The following is a 20,460-nucleotide window of genomic DNA, read 5'->3' on the forward strand; positions in this document are numbered from 1 at the left end:
AAGAACGAAACGCACACAACATACGTCAACATTGTCAACAACGAAAATGGCAGCGACTTGGCGTCTTGTGTAAAATTAGACATTCTTCCATTCTGTTATTTCTATTGATAATAAGACAAAATCCATATTTGTAGCTTTATTTACCTTTATTACACATTACATTGTAATAATGTATCAAGTTTTCATCATGACAAAGAACTCTACTCTAGTATTTTAGTTCTCAATCATGTTTTGTCTTGAGAGAGTTCTAATATTTTATAACTCTATCGGACCGCGAACTACAAAGTATTTGTAAATGATGTTTTGATTATTTTATGAATAAAATATTTTATCCACCGCGATGGAAGACGTGAAAGTTTGCCGAATATGCCTTGTTATGGGAGTAAAGATGTACAACTTGCATACATACCCATTGTATGGTTACTTTGAATCACTTATTGGGATCAATGTAAGTACAAGTTTTACACAGTAAAATATTATTATCATAAAATTGATTTAGGAATCTCAATTGATATCTTAGATCAAAATCTATATTTAACAATAATTTCTAATTATGACTCAACACATTTAATTTTATTTAATATAATTTTTTAAAGTATTTATATGTTTTTTTTATAATTTTTTTTGTATTAAGTAAATCAAATAAATCAACTGTAGGTTTAATATTCCAGATCTGTATTTTTTTTAATATTATACAATTTAAAAGTTATTATGAATGGATTAAATAATGAAATGAACTTGACTAAATTTGAGTGATGAGTACAAAGATATTAACGTAATTACTTTGCTAGATTATGACTCTAATACAGCGAAAAAGAAAGCAAGCACATTGTAGCTTACTTACTGCTAGCCTTTCTCCGCAGACATTTTGTCTGGTATAGGCCTCTCCCATATTCCTCCACATATCTCTGTCTAGAGCCTGTCTTCTCCACTGGGCTACCTGCCTAGGGCTACCAGCTACCTGCCTTGTAGCCTAAGTTGTGTCAAATTAGATAATAAAACATGGTCTCCTCGGAAATTCAGATCTTTAAGTCGCCACCAACTTGCTGAGATGAGACCATATTGTGGCACTTTATTCTTTTTAGGTTTTTCTTATGCTCATGTTTTTTTCATTTCCGTTGATATAAAAGGTGCATTCAATTAAGTTACTTCCTCAAAGACAATGGTATTCTTATTAACTCCATTTCATACATAATCAATAATTTATTTTTATCTGATGAGGCCCGTATGAGCGAGTACGAATTTATATATTTGTTGTTGTTGTCTTAAAGCTCCCCAGAGGTGCAAAGGGCCTTCACAAGCTCGCGCCACGCCTTCCTATCTTCAGCTCGTCTTCTGGCCTCGCTCCAGCACAAGCCGACCGCTCATAGCTCTCTTAGGACGGACCGTTGCCAAGAGTGTACAGGACTCCCGGAGCCACGGCTTGAGTTGTTTGTGTTTACTAATAAAAATATTTCTAAATACTTTTCCAGCCACTAAGCATGATGGAGCTCCCTCCATATGGATGTTATGAATGCACTGCGCTGATGAAGAAGCTCTATAACTTTAAGGAGCGTTGTCTCCTTGGCCAGGCAGAGCTGTATGCTGTGTTGCAGGCAACCGGAAAGGTATTTCGCCTTAAAAATCCTTTCAAGTGTCTAGTACAGTCAGCATCAAAAGTAACGGATCAAACAAGGTGTCAAAAGTATCTACCATTCTGTAACAGCTTAACAAAAAGTGATGATTCTATATGTAGAACAATTAAGCCTGTAAAAGATATACTTAGGAACGTGAATTTTAATGATTTATCTATATTTAGAAAAGTTATCCGGAATATCAGATACTTTTGGCGCGTTGTTTCATCCGTTACTATTGATGCTGACTGTACATGAATTATTATTTTAATCTTCTTGTGTATGATTCTTATTTACAAGCGCAATAGGGCAGATAATGAAATTTTAAATTTTCATTGTATATATAAGTATATATGCCGGCGCACACCAGCAGAGCACAGGGTCACATAAATTTTTTCACTGTATATTCTTTTCTATTTCAATTACAATAAGGTATAAATTTGAATGCTTTGAGACCAGCCTCGGAGGATTTTTAGTTGCATTGAGGAGCACGTTAGATGATACCGAGGCGGTAGGCGCCGGTATGCGCCGGGGTCTCCGAGTGCGCCGCGGAAGTGAGGACGCGGGAGGGCAAGGCTTGACGCAACTCGCGCGCACACTAGCTACTAAATCATTTTGACAGAGGATACCGCGGCGGTAGGTTCACACCGCGGAATGTGACGGAGTGCTCCGTCGTACGCCGACTGCCGGCGCTGTGCTCGCGATATCGCGGGGGATTTTTCCTCGGAAATGTGCACTGAGCGTAAGAAATCCTCTTTGATAATCTGAACTGCGCTCTACCGGTTTGTGAAGGCCTTAACTTTAATAAATACCCTTCATAAAGAGGTATTTTGTGACAATTCCACTAAGACCTCTCCCTTGTTCCTTTAACACATTCATTGCGATAGGGGGTGGACAGACACTAATTGCCGCAACGGTGGTGTTAATTAGACACATTCACAACATGCAAAAATATCTTGTATACTTTTGTCTTAACTCTACCTGCCCTTTACATCCTGGAGGTGGCTAAGCAGGTGAGGTGTAACAGAACAGTTCCATTCAAACGCTGGTGAACCCAAGTATCACCTCAGGCGCGGTCAGGAGCTCCATGCTCCTCGAACGCGGTTGGCAAAGGCAGTGTCTCAACTAAAATTCCTAAAATTTACAATCAAGTACCCGATGGCATAAAGACTGCTAGAAATAATAACTTTTTCGTATCAAAACTGAAATCTTACTTAGGCTCTGCTGCCTACTATTTGTTGCATGATTTATTAAGTAAAAGATATGTAGGTAAGGGACTCCCTAGCGCCAATGACCTTCGATTTGAATCCCTTAGTTTTCTAATGTTTTTTGTAGCTTATCATATTAACAGCAACTGTTTTAAGCAATATACTATCCTATATTTACTTCAAAGTTCATTTTCTTCGGGATATTTGGCATCAAAGTTGAACAAATTTATAATTGACTGGCCATAACTTTTGTGTTAGTTTAAAATTAAAATCTATGACCAGTTTTAAGAGACGTCAAAGAGGAACCCAAATATGTAGATTTCGTATATGTAAGATCCTTCACAGCAATTGAGTAACGGAAAAAAATGGTTTTTTAGACAATGTTTAAAGAAAATCATAAAAACGAAGTACTTATTCATTTCTTTCAAAATCCAGCAGACCAGAATGTAGATAAAAGATTGAAGAAACGATAGCCGTTTGTCTTATAATTTATATCTGTAGTGCAAATGTAGGGAGTAACGACTTAAAAATTGTTATAAATATCGATGGAAAACGCGGGGATTCATACTCGGACTCAAATTCAACAAAAATATGCATATGGTATACCTATGAATACTAATAGCCGGGTCCACACAAAGCGAGCATACGCGTGAGGCAATTTTCGTGTTTTCCTCGCCTGAGCTCGGCCGAGGCACGTCTACACTGGCCGTATTGTGCGTGAGGAATTGCCTCGCGCGTATGCTCGCTCTGTGTGGACCCGGCTAATTATTAACTATTGTTTTGTATGTAAATAATAATTGTAATTGTTGACGTGTAAAATGATTATTTTATAAATAAATTATTTTGCTTTCAGATTACAGCGGATGCGTTAAACAGTATAGACCGCCGGCAACTCAAATTAATCTCTAATTTATCCATAAGCCATGACAATAATATAATATCCTATGAATATGACGATAATGTTGAAGTTAAAATAGAGTCCCCTAAACCCGCCAACGCTGATTTTCTCATTGAAATTGATACTATTAAGCAAGAAGACTACGATGACTTCATAATGACTAATATGTCAAGTGATGACGAGCCTCTTTCATTACAAAAGAGTATAAAAGAAAAGAAGAAGTCTGTTAAGAAAAAAGAAAAGAGGGGACGGAAGAAAAAAGAAAAAGAAGTTGGTTTAGAATGTAATGGAGAGTTACGGGGTATTGAGGTAATACTGTTTAGTTCTTATTATTTGTAAATATTTTTTGTATACAGGATATCTCAAACTGGGTAGTAAAGATTCATCGTGTTACCGTGTAAAATGTGTAAAGTTTAAGCCTTTGAACGCTTTATATCATAAACACAAATATCACTCAAACACCAAGCTCCCGGGTGTGATTTTTTGACATTGTTTATATTTTGTATTTAGGTATGATTATTGTTTTCGTTTCTTTTTTTTTTTTTCATTCGATTGCATGTTATTTAGAAACATTGTGACATTGTTAAATATCATGTAATTTTCAATGAGAAATAAATTAATCTACCTATCTATCTGCCAAGGGAGCTAATGTAAACTTTACTTGAAAGTGTGACGGTTACTTTGACAGCGTCCGCCATAACACTTATAAGTGTCCTTGGCGCTGTGGGCACGACTAGTAACGACGCCTTAAGGTGTTCTTGGCGTTCAAAAGGTTAAGAAAAAATCGTCCCCTAAATTTGATTGCTGAAGAAAATAGCGCTGTATCGCGGACTTTGTTTTGTGGTAACTAATTTGTTAAACGTGAAATTTGGACTACCCGAGTTACTCCATAATGTACAGAGCTGTACCTAAAGCGCAACGTTAGACTTTACACATCTTAAACAATCAATGAATCTTTGCTCCTGACCGTATTGTTTAAGAAACATAGAAAAAAATCACTCATAATAACAATATATTGATTTTACAGATTTCAAGTTTTGATCCATACTGTTAGTTGTATAAGAAACCAGAAATAATATGCCATTATAAAAATAATATCTATTACAGGCCACCGACATACCGATGGCTCTGGAATCCGAAGCCCTAGAAGCCTCAGAAGCCCAAGAGGTCTCAGAGCTCCCAGAGGCCCCGAAAAAGAAGCGAGGCCGGCCGCGGCTGTCGGAGGCCAAGAAAGAAGCGAAGCCTAAGTCCCGACGGACTCGCAATACTGGGGGCGTGGGCGTGGATGATATAGATCTTGAGGAGTATGTTACGGTTGTTAAGTTGACTGTAAGTATTTTGTTATTTCCATTTGTTTATTTAAATAATATAACAAGGCTATACAAAATCTACGTTCCGCCGAAACGAAGTGTATATTTATGTATATTGTGTATCAATGTGTATTCAAAATTTGCATTGTATTAATTTCAGTGGTTGTACACTTTTGTTTTTGTTTGTCATTCATTAATCGTTACTTCTGTTCTACTGATTTCCTCAAAGGTTAACTGGAGGAGATCCCATACAGGGATAAGGTCCGTTCTGTTGTATTTAATTCACTTTGTAACTGTGTTTTTTATTTTTTATTTCTTTGTACAATTAAGTATATACCTACCTATATACATATATACATACGAAGTGCAGGCCTATTGAACTAAACGCTTGTTGATGTCTTTTGTTCTATTGATTGGTTTTGTGGTATGCCTGCGGCGACACATTACTGGTCAAATTCATAATAATCCATTAAAATGTTGTATAATTAACTCATTACAGTTGAGTCGAGAGCTCCATAGAGAAATGCGATTATAGTTTAGTCTTAGACTACAGTCTTCATTCAAACTATGGTCTTTGAACATGAATCATGGCATTTTCAAACAGGGTTGTCTTTTCAGCCCTTGTTTCATTGACATTTACTTTGTTGTCAGCCCGAAGAGCAGCTAGCCGAGATAACCAAACGCCAGCAGTCCTCAAACTACCTGAACGCTCCGTTCCAGTGCAATCTTTGCTATAAAGGCTTCATAGACGCGCTAGCTTGGAAACATCATGTTGGCAAACATGATCCGGTAAGTCTTATAAACTAAAAATAATTCTCAAAAATGGAATGCAAAGCTTTGCCGGTTAAAAAATAGGTCGTGAAGTCAGGTTAAAATATTGTAGTCTCGATTTCAGGACTGTACATTATTTGTCGAGTTCCAAACTTAAAAAAAAAAGTTGAAATGGCCCTATCAAATGAATGCCTTCATTGAGGTCTATTAAACAGTCAAACAGATGATCAGTACTTATTATTATATTTGGTACCGCGCGACTACCGCTCTCAAATAGGTTGGCGTATTTTCGGCAGAAAAACACACTTCATTTTATTTTTAATACAAGAAATAGGCGGCATAGCAATTCCTTTCAGTTGTTTTTACTTTTTCCTAGGAAAATATGTACGTAAGAAAGTTGCTTCTGCCATGCCAGACAGGTCACCGTCACCTCTACAATCAATAACTTGCAGTTCGTTAAAAGAACTTGTGTTTCCCTTACAGAGCGCAGGCGAAGTGGAGTGCAACATCTGCAAGTTCCGCTTCCGCTCCAGGCGCGCACTGCAAAAGCATGCCGCCAACCACGAGAAGAAATACGCCTGTCGCTCCTGTCCTTACGTCTCGAAGACTACGTGCGTATCTTATCTTATACAGAGCCAGGTGAAGCTGCAGAAGCACACCGTCAACCACGAGAAGCGAGAAGAAATACGCCTGTCGCTCCTGTCCTTACGTCTCGAAGACTACGTGCGTATCTTATCTTATACGGAGTCAGGTAAAGCTGCAGAAGCACACCGTCAACCACGAGAAGCGAGAAGAAATACGCCTGTCGCTCCTGTCCTTACGTCTCGAAGACTACGTGCGTATCTTATCTTATACAGAGCCAGGTGAAGCTGCAGCAGCACACCGTCAACCACGAGAAGCGAGAAGAAATACGCCTGTCGCTCCTGTCCTTACGTCTCGAAGACTACGTGCGTATCTTATCTTATACAGAGCCAGATGAAGCTGCAGAAGCACACCGTCAACCACGAGAAGCGAGAAGAAATACGCCTGTCGCTCCTGTCCTTACGTCTCGAAGACTACGTGCGTATCTTATCTTATACAGAGCCAGATGAAGCTGCAGAAGCACACCGTCAACCACGAGAAGCGAGAAGAAATACGCCTGTCGCTCCTGTCCTTACGTCTCGAAGACTACGTGCGTATCTTATCTTATACAGAGCCAGGTGAAGCTGCAGCAGCACACCGTCAACCACGAGAAGCGAGAAGAAATACGCCTGTCGCTCCTGTCCTTACGTCTCGAAGACTACGTGCGTATCTTATCTTATACAGAGCCAGATGAAGCTGCAGAAGCACACCGTCAACCACGAGAAGCGAGAACAAATACGCCTGTCGCTCCTGCCCTAACGTCTCGAAGACTCCGTGCGTATTTTATCTTATACAGGGCTAGGTGAAGCTGCAGAAGCACACCGTCAACCACGAGAAGCGAGAAGAAATACGCCTGTCGCTCCTGTCCTTACGTCTCGAAGACTACGTGCGTATCTTATCATATACAGAGCCAGGTGAAGCTGCAGAAGCACACCGTCAACCACGAGAAGCGAGAAGAAATACGCCTGTCGCTCCTGTCCTTACGTCTCGAAGACTACGTGCGTATCTTATCTTATACGGAGTCAGGTAAAGCTGCAGAAGCACACCGTCAACCACGAGAAGCGAGAAGAAATACGCCTGTCGCTCCTGTCCTTACGTCTCGAAGACTACGTGCGTATCTTATCATATACAGAGCCAGGTGAAGCGGCAGATGCACGCCGCCAACCATGAGAATAAATACGCCTGTCGCTCCTGATGTGGCTGGCCAGGCCGAATTTGGTCTTAGAGACTCTTTTGCAGGTGTTACAATATAGTTGACCAGACGCGTTGTTTGTATACGTGTAAGAGGGCTTCGGTCTCTCTTTACGTTGTTGGCGTTTGGTATCTAAGGCATTGAGGCGGTTTTCCTCAAACGATTTGATGTTTAAAAATGGTGGACCGGCAAGATGATCGGTCTGCAGTAAGCTCCTCCCAGCGCGCAGGGTTGATGTTGCAAGCATTCAGGTGTCGTTTGAACACGTCCTTGTAATGCAGATGCTGACCGCCGTGCGTGCGACCGTATTGCCTGTTTTTTTAAATACTACGTCGGTGGCAAACAAGCATACGGCCCGCCTGATGGTAAACAGTCTCCGTAGCCGACGACTACGACGACCTCCATAGACGCCTGCATCTCCGGAGGAATAACATGCGCGTTGCCGACCCTAACACTCCACACCCTCGTTGAGCTCTGGCAACCTTATTTTTAACTGACTTCAAAAAAGGAGGAGGTTCTCAATTCGACTGATTTTTTTTTGTATGTATGTTACTCGATATCTCCGAGAATCGTGAACTTATTTTCATTTTTTTTTTAATCGAACGGGTATATCCCTGCGATGGTCCCGTTGGTACCAAGTCGGGGTCTGATGATGGGATCTTGGAGAAATCGAGGGAACTCTTCAAATGTTATAGGTACATGTATGGCGCTTTTGATAATATTTGAAGTCGGATTTATTTTTTGTTAAAAAGTTTTATCTTTGATAGCAAACTAAAACCGGGTTATATGTGAAGAGGGTCAATTGTGTTCTCATTTAATTTTATTTATCTCACGTATAATTAAGTTTAAGCAAAATGTTACATCGTAAACGCCAACCCTGACATAAACCTGTCATTGCCATAATGCCACGGTTTTGCCAGCTCCGTTGCGGGGTTGAGATTCATGGGATGGGTTCAGCTGACTGAACACTTAATTTAAGATTCACATCAAAGATTGGATGCGGGCAAGTCATACTAATATCAAAGAAATGTATACCTTTTCTATAATTTCATAAATTTTATATATTTTGATCAGAGGGCCGCAGGTCGTGAGCGCGACCAGGTCCAATCGTTTGATGTTATACAATACAATTTCCATGAGTTTTTGCATTTTACTTCTAAAACGTGATTCTTCAAATATACTCGTACACACAGTCGAGGACAGTCAGCTATAGGTAACTGATTGACTGTCTAAAAACAAGTACCTACAGTTTACAAGAACTTGTTTATTATTTAGTCATAATTTTCGATGTCACAAAGCTTTATAAGCTTTATACCAAGTTTGTGTGTTACAGAACGCAAGCGAAGCAACATCAAAGATGGCATAAAGGGGTTACATACAAATGCCAGTACTGCGACGAGATATCAACGTAAGTCTATGTAGCCTGAGGTTGCTGGCAACACCAAGGGTGTTACATGCGCGTTTCCAAAGATAGAGATAATTTTAATGTCAAAAACTGTGTACAAAGGTATAACATGTCATTTATATGGTGGTATAGTGGGTTGAGTTTGAGTTTAACAGAAATAATTTGTAACTATACTTGGTCAAGCAAATCTTGTCAGTAGCGAAAGGCGGCAAATTTGAAAAATCGCGGGTTAGCAACACTGTGTAATGTGCCGCTATGTTATATTATGTATGTATGTATACTTAGATATGTATCTAATATTTATTTATTTTAATATATGTATGTATTGTTATATTTATATGTTTATTTAAATTGTAAATGTCCTGTCTGCTTAATGTATGTGTAATTTTCCTATTCCTCTAATTAATTCGTGCACTACCTGCTCTAAAAACTTAGTGTTCTTTATATCCTGCACTCTAAGGTTGTCTGGAAGAGATCGCTTACAGCGATAAGATCGCATGTTGCTACCTTTCTTTACATTGTAAATTTGTTTTCTTTGTCGTGCAATAAAGAATATTTACTTACTTACTGTTTTCGAATAATTCCAAAATCGTATGTCATCTGTGTTTTATCTGTGGGATGTGGATAGTGAATGACAGCCATCATGTTTGTTTACATTCTGAATCGTTGCTATTTCAAGAGAAATGTCTGCTGTCACCATTAAATACCAGTATATTAAATAAACTTGTGCATAAACTTAAACAAAATCATGGTGCCTACAATATACAATGACGCTCGTTGATCGTAAACATTTGTAAAATTTGAGGTTATGTTAATTAAATGTTATGATTCAATGTACATTGCTGCTTTTCTTAGCGCAATACCAACGCAATACTGCTTTTTGAGTGTTGCACTACTTCACTTTGCTGTACATTGCTACTGACATACTTTGCTTGACAGACTATATAACAATAGTAAAGCGATAACCCTTGCAGCATTCAGAACATAGAATATCATGCAACATAATACTTTTGACTAGTATCGAGTGAGTATAATATAAGGACGATAGTGGAGGCTAATGCCAGCCCCATAGTTGGCCACTGGGCAAAGTCGCATGCTTCATTAGTAAGTTATGATAAATGACATTTAATGAGACCTGTTTTTTTTTAATGTCTATTTTAATTGTCTCTTAATCTTATAATTCTTTTTAATTTAATTCTATTAATAATTTTAAATCATTATGTCCAAATTTATACTGTAAATATTTAAGTGTGATATGAGCGAAAGCTTGCAATAAACGATTTTATTTATTTTTATTTATAAAGAATAAACAAAAGTTGAGGTAAATTAAACGATCATTATTGGCATCAAGTTATTTAATAAAATAAAGGTAGAAGCAATGCATATAGGCAGAAGTCTTTTGATATTAAAGTTATGTTTATTTCCAGTAAATGGACGTCATACCTAAGCCACGTGCGAATCAAGCACCCCTCGGAATTCATATGCGGAGTGTGTGGATACTCTTACGTCAGCAAACTCGGGCTGGCCATGCATAAGACCATGATGCATAAGGATTATGTTGTAAGTACTTTATTTAGATAACTAAACTAACTTTGGTCAATGTGGCCTAATCCGTCTGCGGGGAACTCCGTATTATTTTAGCTACCTGTATATTTATTAACCATAATGTAACATGATCATTACATGGTAAGTCAGTACTTCACAATATTATACACTATGAATTTACTATACGAAGTAAATACGCTTAATAATATTAAAAATCTATTTACAATTTGCTTCAATTAAAATATTTTGTAATGATAAATATCAGTAATCGAATAGAAGGCATGTTGGAAATGGTAGATAAAACTTTATAAGGCCTAGATAATACACCATGATAACTACTATATATATATATACAGTGGGTCCAGTTTAACCACGCATTCTTGAGATCACCAAAACAAAAATTGTCATTATCTCTAAAACAAGACCGATTTCAGAAAACTTTGTATGGCATTTTAGTCTCTAAATGCGGTCAAGAATACACCTTTAAAATCTGTTGGGTTATATGAGCCCAAGGTGTATATAACAATTAAAATGACTGATTTCTGGATTTCACAACATAAAAGTAAGACGTAGACGGGTCGTTGCGTTCGAGGGAAGCCAGTGCTATCAAACTGGTTTAACTTGACAGATGTTCAGACGTACTCTCTGAGTAAGAACAGTTGAAACCGTACAATGTCAGAACCACTTAGAAAATATACATTTTGGGTAAAGTACATTCTGGTAGTGGAACAACGTGTGCTCTTTTCAGTTTAATCTGAGATCATATAGATCCGTACATCATCATCATTATCTTTACAGAATGTTTACTAAGAAAGTTTTTGTTTGTTGTTTTTTATCACAGGAAAAGACTGAACCGGACGCAGACGCGGAACCAGGTCCGTATTGCCAGGAGTGCGACGTACAGTTCGTGACGGAGGAGGCGTGGAAGCGGCACATGGTCACCTCCGCCAAGCACGCGCCGTCCAACGACTTCAAGTTAGTATAGTACACCTTATTACAAAGACTTAAGATACATAATGCTTTGCGTAGATGTGATGATTAAAATGATATGAAATTTTATGTTAGCGGAATGTAGGCTGAACAGGAGTGGACCAAAAACAGATCCTTGTGGAACTCCTTTAGTTATCTTAACTTTTACTTAAGGTAATTTCGAAAAGACTAACAACTAGGCTTGTGTCTTTTCGATTTGATTTCGTTTAATAGAGATAACTGTCAAACCATTTTTTGCTTTGTGGTCAAAACCATACTTAATTTAGACAGTAATAGACTTTGTTTAGATATTCAAAAGCCCGAGAGAAGTCAAGGAGCACATTGTTAATAAGGATAGTGTTACCAAGCACTTAAACTGCAGCTGAAGACTGAACAGGAAGCAGACAAAAATACTTGAAACAAGTATTTAAAAGTAGTGATATGGGATTTTATGTCAGGTAAAATGTTCGGACCAAAAATGAATCCTTGTGGTATCCCTGTAGTTAGCTCAACCTTTTCTTGTAACACTGAGAACAATGATTGTGTTTTATCGATCGATTCAATTGTAAAATATGTATAATAATAGAGGTAACTATCAAACCATTTTCGTGCTTTGTGGGAGAAACTATACTTAAGTTAGGCAGCAATAGATTTATGTCTACATAGTCAAAGGCATTACAGAAGTCAACGAGCACATTGATACATTTCGGGGAGTCCGCACAGGAACTGCACGACCTGATCCCACCTTCCCCTTTCCACCATCGGACATCCAAGCGTGGGGAGCGAATGCACCCGTTCGTAGTAAACGTTCCATTTGTTCGCACGAAGCGGTTTGCCTCCTCTTTTTTGGTACGGACGGCTAAAGCATGGAATGCGCTCCCGCCATCTGTATTCCCTGATAAATATGACCTCGGTCTCTTTAAAGCAAGAGTGAATAGGCTACTACTGAACCGGTGAACTCCATCTTAGGCCCTGTCTTCACTTTCCATCAGGTGTGACTAGAGCCAATCGCCGATCAGTTTTTTAATAAAAAAAAAAACTGATGATAAGGACACCGCTTGCTTAGTGTGGTACTTACAATGATAGGGAGATTTCGTGCCAGCGGTATATATAAGATGGACAGGTGCGGTTGTATGGTGAAAGTGAGACGCTGAGACGTATTTTTACAAGCTTTTATTTAGTTTCACCTGTCCCGTTGTCTGTAATCAAATCTTGCAAGTTAAATTTGATCCACTTCCCGGTTTCCGATTGAGCTGAAAATTTGCATACATATGTAAGTCGGGTGACATGCAATATTAATCATCGAGCTGATCTGATGATGGAGACAAGAGGTGGACATAGGAACTCTGTGATAAAACAACGCAAACTAATTGTGTTTGGGGTTTTTAGAATTGGCTCGATGAATATAGTTGCCTGTGGAAAGAAAAGTACAGTCGGCGATAAAAGCTTGTACCAAAAATGAAATTGTTGCCAAAAACTTATTTATCTTTGTGATCGATAATCGAGGTAACTATAAAATCACTTTATTAGGCTGCGGTTCCATCAGAGATGAGCGGGGATGCGTAACGAGGGATGTGTTTGTTAAGCCTTTATAAGGCTGAGGGAATATAATATTTCCCATCTGATCTTGAACGTTATTTGAAACTAGATAGGGTTCAATTTTGCATAATCCCTGACACCCTTGTCTTATAAAGGGTTTAGAATCAATAGAATCACTTAATTTACCTCTCCTCGTTAAATCTTAATTTAAAGTGAGTTCGGAAGTATGAGTATTGATACTTTATGCAAGTAAGGGTTAAGTGCTGAAATAATGCGTAGGGGAGAGTGGGGGAATTGGGAACACTTAACTTCAAATGCTTTAAAAGGATATTAAAATGTCAGAAACCGAATCTGTTTTTACACTAACCATTAGTTTGGTTATCTGTCTATGTGATTTTAATAAAATAATAATTTTAAATAAACGTTATCATAATAAATTTGGAAGAAATCAAAATCATTGCCGTTCCTATTTACCCAAAAGTGTATGGGGTAATTGGAAACAGTCCGCGAAGGAAATTGAAACAATGAAGATTTTTAATGTAGTATCACTTTTCGAGTTTCTTATTATAACAATTTGCAGATAAGAAAATATTGGACTTTCAATTAATATGTAGTAGGAATAATTAATAATACAGGGAATAATTGGGAACGTTCTTAATTCCTTAGTTCCTAATTACCCCAAGTAATGAATTATCAATCAAAATGAGCATCACTTATGATAGTATTTTTGGTGAACTTGAAACCACCAGGGGTTTGAAAGCAGATACCAAATACAAGATAATAACAAAATTTGGGATCTTCAACTACACAAATTCCATGCTTATATGGAATGATGAAAATTATACGACGATTAAAAGTAGTCATCATTCATTGCAATTTTTGTCATACATCATGATGTATGACAAAAATTATAACAAAAGTAAAGAATATTTTGTTCAATTAATTGTGACCACATGTGCGTAGCTTCCCAATCTTACAGTCACTAGGCACATGGAGGCCATTTTATGTTTGTGTAAAACATACTCATGCTTTTTTGTGCAATTAGAAGTACTATGTATATCACTATTTCTAATTACCCGCCGTTCCCAATGCCCCCGCTCTCCCCTATATTATAAATATCCTGTATGTGCAGGAACGGGTGCCGCGCGTGCGGCAGCGTGTTCGCGACGGGCGAGGAGCTGCGCCTGCACCACCGCGCCGCGCACGCGCGCCGCCGCCCCAAGAACTACGGCAAGAAGCGGGAGCAGGCCTGGCCCGCGCGCTGCGAGCATGTTAGTATGTGCAGGAACAGGTGCGCCAGGTGTTCGCGACGGCCGAGGAGCCGCAGCCCCAAGAACTACGGCAAGAAGCGGGAGCAGGCCTGGCCCGCGCGCTGCGAGCATGTTAGTATGTGCAGGAACAGGTGCGCCAGGTGTTCGCGACGGCCGAGGAGCCGCAGCCCCAAGAACTACGGCAAGAACCGGGAGCAGGCCTGGCCCGCGCGCTGCGAGCATGTTAGTATGTGCAGGAACAGGTGCGCCAGGTGTTCGCGACGGCCGAGGAGCCGCAGCCCCAAGAACTACGGCAAGAAGCGGGAGCAGGCCTGGCCCGCGCGCTGCGAGCATGTTAGTATGTGCAGGAACAGGTGCGCCAGGTGTTCGCGACGGCCGAGGAGCCGCAGCCCCAAGAACTACGGCAAGAAGCGGGAGCAGGCCTGGCCCGCGCGCTGCGAGCATGTTAGTATGTGCAGGAACAGGTGCGCCAGGTGTTCGCGACGGCCGAGGAGCCGCAGCCCCAAGAACTACGGCAAGAAGCGGGAGCAGGCCTGGCCCGCGCGCTGCGAGCATGTTAGTATGTGCAGGAACAGGTGCGCCAGGTGTTCGCGACGGCCGAGGAGCCGCAGCCCCAAGAACTACGGCAAGAAGCGGGAGCAGGCCTGGCCCGCGCGCTGCGAGCATGTTAGTATGTGCAGGAACAGGTGCGCCAGGTGTTCGCGACGGCCGAGGAGCCGCAGCCCCAAGAACTACGGCAAGAAGCGGGAGCAGGCCTGGCCCGCGCGCTGCGAGCATGTTAGTATGTGCAGGAACAGGTGCGCCAGGTCTTCGCGACGGCCGAGGAGCCGCAGCCCCAAGAACTACGGCAAGAAGCGGGAGCAGGCCTGGCCCGCGCGCTGCGAGCATGTTAGTATGTGCAGGAACAGGTGCGCCAGGTGTTCGCGACGGCCGAGGAGCCGCAGCCCCAAGAACTACGGCAAGAAGCGGGAGCAGGCCTGGCCCGCGCGCTGCGAGCATGTTAGTATGTGCAGGAACAGGTGCGCCAGGTGTTCGCGACGGCCGAGGAGCCGCAGCCCCAAGAACTACGGCAAGAAGCGGGAGCAGGCCTGGCCCGCGCGCTGCGAGCATGTTAGTATGTGCAGGAACAGGTGCGCCAGGTGTTCGCGACGGCCGAGGAGCCGCAGCCCCAAGAACTACGGCAAGAAGCGGGAGCAGGCCTGGCCCGCGCGCTGCGAGCATGTTAGTATGTGCAGGAACAGGTGCGCCAGGTGTTCGCGACGGCCGAGGAGCCGCAGCCCCAAGAACTACGGCAAGAAGCGGGAGCAGGCCTGGCCCGCGCGCTGCGAGCATGTTAGTATGTGCAGGAACAGGTGCGCCAGGTGTTCGCGACGGCCGAGGAGCCGCAGCCCCAAGAACTACGGCAAGAAGCGGGAGCAGGCCTGGCCCGCGCGCTGCGAGCATGTTAGTATGTGCAGGAACAGGTGCGCCAGGTGTTCGCGACGGCCGAGGAGCCGCAGCCCCAAGAACTACGGCAAGAAGCGGGAGCAGGCCTGGCCCGCGCGCTGCGAGCATGTTAGTATGTGCAGGAACAGGTGCGCCAGGTGTTCGCGACGGCCGAGGAGCCGCAGCCCCAAGAACTACGGCAAGAAGCGGGAGCAGGCCTGGCCCGCGCGCTGCGAGCATGTTAGTATGTGCAGGAACAGGTGCGCCAGGTGTTCGCGACGGCCGAGGAGCCGCAGCCCCAAGAACTACGGCAAGAAGCGGGAGCAGGCCTGGCCCGCGCGCTGCGAGCATGTTAGTATGTGCAGGAACAGGTGCGCCAGGTGTTCGCGACGGCCGAGGAGCCGCAGCCCCAAGAACTACGGCAAGAAGCGGGAGCAGGCCTGGCCCGCGCGCTGCGAGCATGTTAGTATGTGCAGGAACAGGTGCGCCAGGTGTTCGCGACGGCCGAGGAGCCGCAGCCCCAAGAACTACGGCAAGAAGCGGGAGCAGGCCTGGCCCGCGCGCTGCGAGCATGTTAGTATGTGCAGGAACAGGTGCGCCAGGTGTTCGCGACGGCCGAGGAGCCGCCGCCCCAAGAACTACGGCAAGAAGCGGGAGCAGGCCTGGCCCGCGCGCTGCGAGCATGTTAGTATGTGCAGGAACAGGTGCGCCAGGTGTTCGCGACGGCCGAGGAGCCGCCGCCCCAAGAACTACGGCAAGAAGCGGGAGCAGGCCTGGCCCGCGCGCTGCGAGCATGTTAGTATGTGCAGGAACAGGTGCGCCAGGTGTTCGCGACGGCCGAGGAGCTGCGCCTGCACCACAAACTAGTTGACATTGACGCAACAAGGCGGTTTGTTTACAGAGCTCTCATAATCGATAGATAAAGGATTTTCGTGTTTCGCGGTAGGCCCTCAAATTGTGCTCGTGGCGCTCTCTACGCAGAGTTTTCTTCTTAAGCAGACTTCTCTATTACTCTTTCTTACGCAGACTTCTCTATTACTCTTTCTTACGCAGACTTCTCTATTACTCAAACCTAAATTTTATAAAATTCAATATAAATTCGATGAAAATCCGCATGTATTAGTACTAACACCTATGCATGGACAAGCACTAGCTTGCTAATTTTACTTATATCATTGATATGATATGATATATGATTTATTTATCTCACAATATACAATTTCACTTAAAACTACGCGTGGTAAATTCTTAGGAATTTATATTGTGATTGTCGGTTTGTCTTACTTTATATACATAGGAAAAACATGTGACAATTAATAATTCATTTAAAATGACCAAAGTTTTTAAATTTCAATCATTGACTCGTAAATAGTAGTTAATTCTCCCGTACTCGCATCTTGAATGAATGAAAGTTTATTCCCAAGAACATATGGTACATTAGATATCATTAAGTGTACATTATTGACCCTTGATATGCTCGGCCTTAATTATTCGGCCTTGTCTTAATTTATTTATCATTTCCTCAGTGTTCGGAAGAGATCCCGAACGCCCGTGAATACTGGACTCACTTCCGTCGCGCGCACCCGGACAAACCGTACCCCATACAGAAGAACTACATCTGCGATATTTGTGGCAAAAGTTTTAGGGTGAGTGGTACACAACCGGTCAACAGTTTATGTACACGATGATGTCCTTTAATGTGTTTTTTTTTACAAAGTGGGAATGCCCTTACGCACCGTCCCCCCGGCCGCGAGGCCTTTCATGGGGGGGGGGGGGGGACGGGGACTCGCCGCTCGCCCTTCTCCTGGGGAGCTTGAGAGAGCTTGCCGCTACCCTACCTTGCCCACTACCCTACCTTGCCCATTACCCTACTTTGCCCACTACCCTAATACCTAGCCCACTACCCTACCTTGCCCACTAACCCTACCTTGCCCACTAACCCTACCTTGCCCACTACCCTATCTTGCCACTACCCTACCCACTAAACCCACTCCGGCGATTCACCCTATTGGCGTTAGCGAGGGTGCGCTGGGATCGAGCTGTTAATGTATCTTAATGTCTATTTTTTTTCCAACTGATCTGTTACTGTTTTCAGAGGTGTTTTTAATTAATCACCCGGATTCTTAACAGCTCATTCCGTAATATTTTGACGGGATGGAATCACATGGGAGACTTAATATGACGAAATTTGAATTGAGTTCAATTATTTAAATAAAACTGTGGTCAAGAGCTCGTGAATAGTCTCGAAATATGTTAAAAGACGTCCTGTTTTCATGTCCACAAAATTGAAAACTATATGAAAATATACTTTCTACTAGCAATATTAAAGCTTATTAAATTAAATTGTACTTATACTTAGGTACACAAAAAAGTGCGTACGCGAAAATGTGCGTCGTGCGTAACCATCGTGTAGTTTTATTGTTTTTAAAAGTAAGTTCCCGACATCGCGACTAAGCCTGAATCATTTTAAACTTTTGACCGCCAAAGACGTCATATGACGCGCGCGGCGACAGCCCAATATCAACCTTTATGCATACCGACAAGGTTCACGCCGCGTACGATAGGCGTAGCGTTCAAAAGGTTAACATTTAACCAATTTTGCGGTTTAACTCACGTTCACGTTAGTGTCACGGTTTGACTCATGTATCATTACACAGGGCAACGCCTTCCTGGTCTACCACAAACGGACCCATTTCGAAGAGCGCGCCTACAAATGTGCCGTCTGCCCCAAAGCGTTCCACAACCGAACCAACCTGCAGATGCACGAGAAGACTCACTCAGACGCGCGGCCCTACCCGTGCTCTGTCTGCTTTAAGGCATTCAAGTGTAAGGGGGCACTCGACAGACACTTTAGGGTATGTCTAATCTGTATTTATTTATATGTATATTGGACAGAGTTTGAAGAAAGTTGTAGGTGAAGAGCGAGCGTACAAGTGTGCCATCTGCCCCAAAGCGTTCCACAATCGAACCAACCTGCAGACGCGCCCTACCCGTGCTCTGTCTGCTTAAAGGCTTTCAAGTGTAAGGGGGCACTCGACAGACATTTCAGAGTATGGTTTTTTTTGTAGACTTCTAGCCTAGATATTATGGAGTGTGGAATTTAAAGGAGTGAAATCTTTTATGGTAGAACTGTTACAAAAGTGTCCAGCTATCAGCTATAAACAATCGTTTCAAATCTCTCCAAAGTAGCCTGGAGTAGCTTAGAACCTGGGTGTTATTGATGGAGTGAAGTGCGCTGTCTATGATTTGATTTTTTGTTCAAGTATTCTAGGTATTGTAGCGCCACCTATTTAAGGTTTTTTATGACACTTTTCGGTACATGGAGATTCCATTCCTTACCTCCACCTTCCATACTAGATATTAAATAAATAAATAAATATTATTATAGGACATTTATTACACAAATTGACTAAGTCCCACAGTAAGCTCAATAAGGCTCGTGTTCAGGGTACTTAGTCAACGATATATATTATATATAAATATTTATAAATACTTAAATACATAGAAAAATACATATAATACATTTAAAAAAACGTCGGAAAGGTTTCTGCCATTTCAAAGTACTTTGAGATGTAAAGCTCGGTATGTGGTTTCCAATTTAAAAAAAAAAATTTCAGAGCCACACTGGCGTAAAACCATACTCGTGCGAAGTATGCGGCAAGGCGTTCGGGCAGTCCAACAGCCGCAAGCTGCACGTGCGCACCGTGCACCTGCGCCAGCCCGCGCCCTACGTCAGCCGCGCCCGGCGCCGCGCGCCGCCGCCCGCCGACTAACGTGGCAACCATACTCGTGCGAAGTATGCGGCAAGGCGTTCGGGCAGTCCAACAGCCGCAAGCTGCACGTGCGCACCGTGCACCTGCGCCAGCCCGCGCCCTACGTCAGCCGCGCCCGGCGCCGCGCGCCGCCGCCCGCCGACTAACGTGGCAACCATACTCGTGCGAAGTATGCGGCAAGGCGTTCGGGCAGTCCAACAGCCGCAAGCTGCACGTGCGCACCGTGCACCTGCGCCAGCCCGCGCCCTACGTCAGCCGCGCCCGGCGCCGCGCGCCGCCGCCCGCCGACTAACGTGGCAACCATACTCGTGCGAAGTATGCGGCAAGGCGTTCGGGCAGTCCAACAGCCGCAAGCTGCACGTGCGCACCGTGCACCTGCGCCAGCCCGCGCCCTACGTCAGCCGCGCCCGGCGCCGCGCGCCGCCGCCCGCCGACTAACGTGACAACCATACGGGTGCGATATGTGTTGGGGATTGTGCCACACCCGCGTTTTGCGTCTAGGAATATGAAAACCTTTCTCGTGCGAAATGCGTTCGGGCAGTCCAATATACACCGTGTCTTTATTGAATTTCGTTAACTCCGGTCTCGGTAAGTACGTTTAAGGAAACTAAATGGCATAGTTAATTTTCAAAAAAAAATTTTTTTGCTATTTTTATTTTTATAAAAAGTAACTAAATGTTGCATATAGCGTTGTTGTAACACGGGCATTACATTTAACTCAACCAAACAATTGAAAACTGTGATATATCAATGTCATTTCTAACATCGATCGTCCGAGATAGTACGTACGTTAGTAGCAAATGTATGAACTCACACTAAACACTAATCAATAAGTAAACAGGCCCTAAGGCAAGTGTACACGCTCGTCTTGTAATATAAAAAAATATGATTGATTATCACCGAAATGGAGTTAATTAGAA

General features: G+C 42.7%; 1 protein-coding gene across 1 annotated transcript; it reads left to right on the forward strand.

Moving 5' to 3' along the window:
* Positions 1 to 27: 27 nt before the first annotated feature.
* On the forward strand, positions 28 to 19,555 carry LOC133533892 (zinc finger protein 433-like). The gene is made up of 13 exons (XM_061872972.1): positions 28 to 448; positions 1,473 to 1,607; positions 3,675 to 4,028; positions 4,827 to 5,048; positions 5,681 to 5,818; positions 6,284 to 6,411; positions 8,947 to 9,021; positions 10,446 to 10,578; positions 11,405 to 11,538; positions 14,204 to 14,342; positions 17,294 to 17,413; positions 18,425 to 18,622; positions 19,385 to 19,555. The coding sequence occupies exons 1-13, from the start codon at positions 341 to 343 to the stop codon at positions 19,538 to 19,540; spliced, it is 2,040 nt and encodes a 679-aa protein (XP_061728956.1). The 5' UTR covers positions 28 to 340; the 3' UTR covers positions 19,541 to 19,555.
* Positions 19,556 to 20,460: the final 905 nt, after the last annotated feature.

Source organism: Cydia pomonella, unplaced genomic scaffold (assembly GCF_033807575.1).
Source record: "Cydia pomonella isolate Wapato2018A unplaced genomic scaffold, ilCydPomo1 PGA_scaffold_210, whole genome shotgun sequence".
Taxonomy (NCBI): domain Eukaryota; kingdom Metazoa; phylum Arthropoda; class Insecta; order Lepidoptera; family Tortricidae; genus Cydia; species Cydia pomonella.

Excerpts from the sequence above, each read along its gene's own strand:
- LOC133533892 (XM_061872972.1), top strand. The coding sequence starts at position 341 with ATGGAAGACGTGAAAGTTTGCCGAATATGCCTTGTTATGGGAGTAAAG. Across the intron at positions 5,819-6,283 it reads ATGTTGGCAAACATGATCCG|AGCGCAGGCGAAGTGGAGTG; the intron begins GTAAGTCTTATA and ends TTTCCCTTACAG. Across the intron at positions 14,343-17,293 it reads GGCCCGCGCGCTGCGAGCAT|TGTTCGGAAGAGATCCCGAA; the intron begins GTTAGTATGTGC and ends TCATTTCCTCAG.